The following is a 4,778-nucleotide window of genomic DNA, read 5'->3' on the forward strand; positions in this document are numbered from 1 at the left end:
ACAACAACCTGACCAATCAAAAGGCAGTGTGGCGACCGCAACACGTGGGATTGGTTGTCAGTTACCCAACCCTTTCTTCTCAACTCAGCCTTGGATAGCAGCCTCACGATTGCCACAACTTTATCGGCCCAGAATACACTCGGGCCTTGGGCTACACAGCCTAAGTTACTGAAGTCTACAAAACGACCCACAAGAAAGACGCACCGCCACCACCAGCAAGCCTCGGTACACTGAGAACTTCCTGAGAAAAGCCTTCCAAGAACAGACGAGTCAAGAGAGATATATATATATATACAAACCCTCGGTTACTGAGAGGTACAATAGAAACAGCAGCCTCGGTTACTAAGAGCATCAGTCCAAGAACAGACGAACAAGAGATATTTACAAACCCTCAGTTACTGAGAGGTACTTCAACGACAACAGCTTCAATTACTACTGACAACTAACTTGAGTAGTAACAGCTAACTTGAGTAGTAACAGCTAACTTGAATAATCAAAACAAAACACCAACCGGCACGACCAAATACATATCTGCTGAAGGCATCGTCTCGATAGTTGTCCCCTGACAAGGCTACCAATCACGTTCTCCATGATTCCTTCATCAACCAACAAACCAAAGAACTCGATTCTGTTAATTCTGTCCAAAAATTCGACACCCTATTAGTTCGTGTTAGTGATGAACAATATGACCTGGGGTGATTTGCTTCGGGATCTCTGGGCTGCAGTTGCCGTGTGCGGCAGACCCTTGGCTTTTACTTCACAGAGATATTTCACTAATGAATGGTTCACGTTATTTATAAGTAGACGTTACATGCTTAATCTGTCCCCTATTACTTTATATTTCAAGTCTTTTTACCATCTTTGAAAATCAAGTAAATGTTGTTATGTATGTCTGCCATCGAGCTAACTTCTGCACACTGAAATTGTAATGAATTATGATAAGAGCCTATTAAGCGTAAGCTGGAGTACGGGCTGTCATCTACGTGATTACGATCGAAAAGAAGAGAGAAAAATGTATGTACATGAGTCACGATATTGGTTTCTCAACTGAATAGACGAATTCCAAAAATAACTGTGTCGGGTTTGTGTGTTGTGAAAGAGTGAATGCCCTTGATTTTCAATCCGACACACATTGCAGGGGCTCATCACTTGCGAGGGGTGTGTCGGACACACATTGGAGGGGCTCATCACTAGCGAGGGGTGTGTCGGACACACATTGCAGGGGCTCATCACTAGCGAGGGGTGTGTCGGACACATATTTCAGGGGCTCATCACTAGCGAGGGGTGTGTCGGACACATATTGCAGGGGCTCATCACTAACGAGGGGTGTGTCGGACACACATTGCAGGGGCTCATCACTAGCGAGGGGTGTGTCGGACACATATTACAGGGGCTCATCACTAGCGAGGGGTGTGTCGGACACATATTGCAGGGGATCATCACTAGCGAGGGGTGTGTCGGACACATATTGCAGGGGCTCATCACTAGCGAGGGGTGTGTCGGACACATATTGCAGAGGCTCATCACTAGCGAGGGGTGTGTCGGACACACATTGCAGGGGCTCATCACTAGCGAGGGGTGTGTCGGAAACACGTGGACAGGAGCACGTGCAACTTTATTTTTACTTTCACAACCCATACAAACCCAACGGTGTTATTTCCGAATATCGTCTATTGAAAACAAGTTTCAAACCACAAGGCCAAAACTTCGCTTTGAGTACAAATGGACAAAACGAATTCTTCACACGATAGGAGTGAAGGTGAGGATGGCGCCCCCTTTACAGGCCACCCACAGGCGACCCTGAGTGTCCGTGTTGAGAGCTGTGGGCTGCACCAAGAGGGGACAGCCCGGGGCCAGGTAGCGGTAAAACTTGAGTTTATCGCCCTTTACGTGCAGCACGTGGACACTGTCCGTGCCTTTGTCAGCGACCAGCAGGACCTCCCTGCCCCCCAGCCTGAAGAACCACACGTCGGACGGCTGACAGGCGGCGGTGGGAGGAGTGTATGTGGACACGGGAGTGTGCTGGTCACGGCGGTACAGGAGGACTTTACGCTGACCGCCAGGCGACTGAGCCTCCTCCACCACAACAAACAGCTGCTCGCTGCTGTCCACGTCGAACGCACGGTGAGTTCCAACCTTGATGCTGAAGAGTAGTGTGTATTCTGTTTCAAACGGGTCTTCTGATGTTACTTTGACTGTTTTGATATTAGCGTCGTCTTTGGCCGAAATCTTGATTAGGTTAAAGGTTGTGCTTTTCTGGGACTTGTCGTACGTTTGCAGCAAACTTCCTGTTTCCGTTGCCGTGCGCATACCCTTTGATCCACCTCTACATTTATACGACTGTTTTCCTAAGTTATTTTTATGTGTCCCTAAACTGGCTCCTTTTATGTCAAATCTTTCGCATGGTGCATCGTCCTTTGCCTTACGTTGTGCAAACGACACCCACACAGTGTCGTCATCCTTGGGACACAGACTGAACACTTCAGTGTCATCCCCGTCTCCACAAGAAAACATCTCTTTCACCGTAACCTCGGGAACTGCTGTTTCCATCTGTACTATCTGGACAATGCCGAAGAACTGTGTAATAGATTGTTCGATAACATCTTCCGTCATTTCCCGGTTCAGCACCGGCCGCCATAAGTTGCTTCTCTTTGCTGACGTCAGGTTCTTCACAGCCTGGGGACTGCCCCGCCCCTCTCTCATCTCCTTGACAACAGTGAGCAGTTTACAGCTGGTGCCGCTGTCGATGGCTTGCTGTGTCTGTTGTTGCAGTTGACTCAGTTCATCCAGGTTGCTCTGCTTCATGTCCAGCTCCTTGCTGACTTGACTCTCAATCTCTCCACTGACCGTGTCGAGGGAAGCCATTGAGACATCGCGGACCTTGTTGGCCATGGCAACGAGAGTGGCGTGCTTATTTTTAATGGCTTCCTGTAGTGCTGCCTTCTTGTCCTGCACATCTTTCAGCTCTTTCTTCTCTGACGTCACTTCGTCAATCACGTAGGACAACGCTTCTTGCAGTCGAGCCTGGCTCAGTTTCAGCTGACTCTTGGCTTCGCTGGCTGCCTCTGACAGATCCTTGGTGCTGTGCAGTTTGTGTTTGGTCAGCACGCACTTCAGACATACCGCTAGCTTGCAGTCTTCACAGTACAGATCCAGTTCCTGGTTGGAATGGGTCAGACACAAGGTTCCGTCCCGGGCTTTGTCCAGGTCTTGAAGATTGAGGTAGAAGTTGTTCTGGAAGTTGGCCACTCCACCCGGAGGGACTTTAACCTGCTCTCGACATTGAGGACAAGACAAAGACCCGGATTTAAGATGTGTCGTCAAGTTCTGCAGACACTTGAGGCAGAAAGAGTGAGAGCAGGGGAGCAGCTTTGGAGAGGTGAACGTCTCTAGGCAGAGAGAACAGGTCAGAGCTTCCCTTCTCTCCTCGTGAGCGGGCGCTCCGCCTGTTGCCATGGTGATTGTGTTGTGCTAAAGGGTCAAGGCCTCGGCAACCTGAAGTAAAAATACAGATTATAAGTTTAATTTGGCTTCAAAGCCTTCCTAAAGCAAATATTTCAATACTTACAAATCTAACATTGAAGTGGGCGTTTGCGTGGTAGCTTGTTGCATCTTATTATTTCCTTGTTAGTAGTTTTTGTCTGTGTTTACTTTCATAGAGAAGAGTGTTTTATAGTGTAGCCAATTAGCCAAGTTTTGTGAGCTGACCCTTTCAGTGTTCTCACTCCTACCTAGCAAGGTTTTTTTTTTTCTTCAACATTTTTTATTCAGGCATGCATGAATTAATTGTCAAACAATTCAAGGTACATAAATATTTGACAAAACAACATAATACATAATTTATATGGCAGCTAATAATGCATTATATGGAGCCCATTTAAGGGTAAACTGATATTGTTTCATATGAATACTGTAAACATATTGGTCAATTTTATATAGATAAGATAATTCTTTCAAAAATACACGTAAACATGGTCTGATGTTATTGATTCTACATTTATAAACAAAAAATTTAGCGTTCAAGAGTATGAAATCAAAGCCTTGATCTGTCTTTATGTTACTGTCAAAACCAAAAAGTATCAAGTTATCAGTAAGGTTTAGTCTAATACAGTTGTCACATTTCCTTTTTAGAAATTGTTCAAACTCAGCCCAAAAGGTTCTGACATGTTGGCACTTGCATAAGTAATGGTAAATCGAATCTTTTTCAACTTTGCAAAAATTACATAAATTACTATTAACAACTTTCATTTCCTTAAGGACTGAGTTTGTTACAAGTATTCGGTTATTTATTTTTATCTGAAACCACTTCAATTTTGTTTCTTGAATTTTCCTAGTAACGTTAAATATTTTTGGCCATTCAACTGGTGTTTGTGTTAGTATTTTTTCCCAGTTTGTACATGCGTTTGGAATACAAGCTTTACCTATCAACACGTCATAGAACACCTTAGATCCTTTTGAATCCTTTGTAATACAGTTAATAGCCTTTATGCAGGGCATACATTGGTTATCTTCCACAACAGTGTTATGTTTGAGCAAGTATGATTTTATACTATTAATACATCCATAGTATTCCAAAAAATGGACAGAAAGTGAATACTTTGTGTTAAAGCTTTCCACATCCAAAAACACTCCATTTTCTTGTAACAAATCTTTCACATAAAAAACACCTTTGTCTGACCAATTTTTACAATGAAAGGAATTATTACCAATTTTAAACTTGTTGTTGAAGAACAGAGGTTCTGCAAGAACTTCATCTTTAGTTGTAACTTCCAATGTTC

The 4,778-nt window shown here is 44.3% G+C and overlaps 1 protein-coding gene across 1 annotated transcript; it reads right to left on the minus strand.

Moving 5' to 3' along the window:
• Nucleotides 1-1,478: 1,478 nt before the first annotated feature.
• LOC138977023 (uncharacterized) lies at nt 1,479-3,456 on the minus strand. Its single transcript, XM_070349913.1, has one exon. It carries the CDS (start codon nt 3,454-3,456, stop codon nt 1,741-1,743), a length of 1,716 nt encoding a protein of 571 aa, XP_070206014.1. The 3' UTR covers nt 1,479-1,740.
• Between the last annotated feature and the right edge of the window lie 1,322 nt (nt 3,457-4,778).

Source organism: Littorina saxatilis, linkage group LG9 (genome assembly GCF_037325665.1).
Source record: "Littorina saxatilis isolate snail1 linkage group LG9, US_GU_Lsax_2.0, whole genome shotgun sequence".
Taxonomy (NCBI): domain Eukaryota; kingdom Metazoa; phylum Mollusca; class Gastropoda; order Littorinimorpha; family Littorinidae; genus Littorina; species Littorina saxatilis.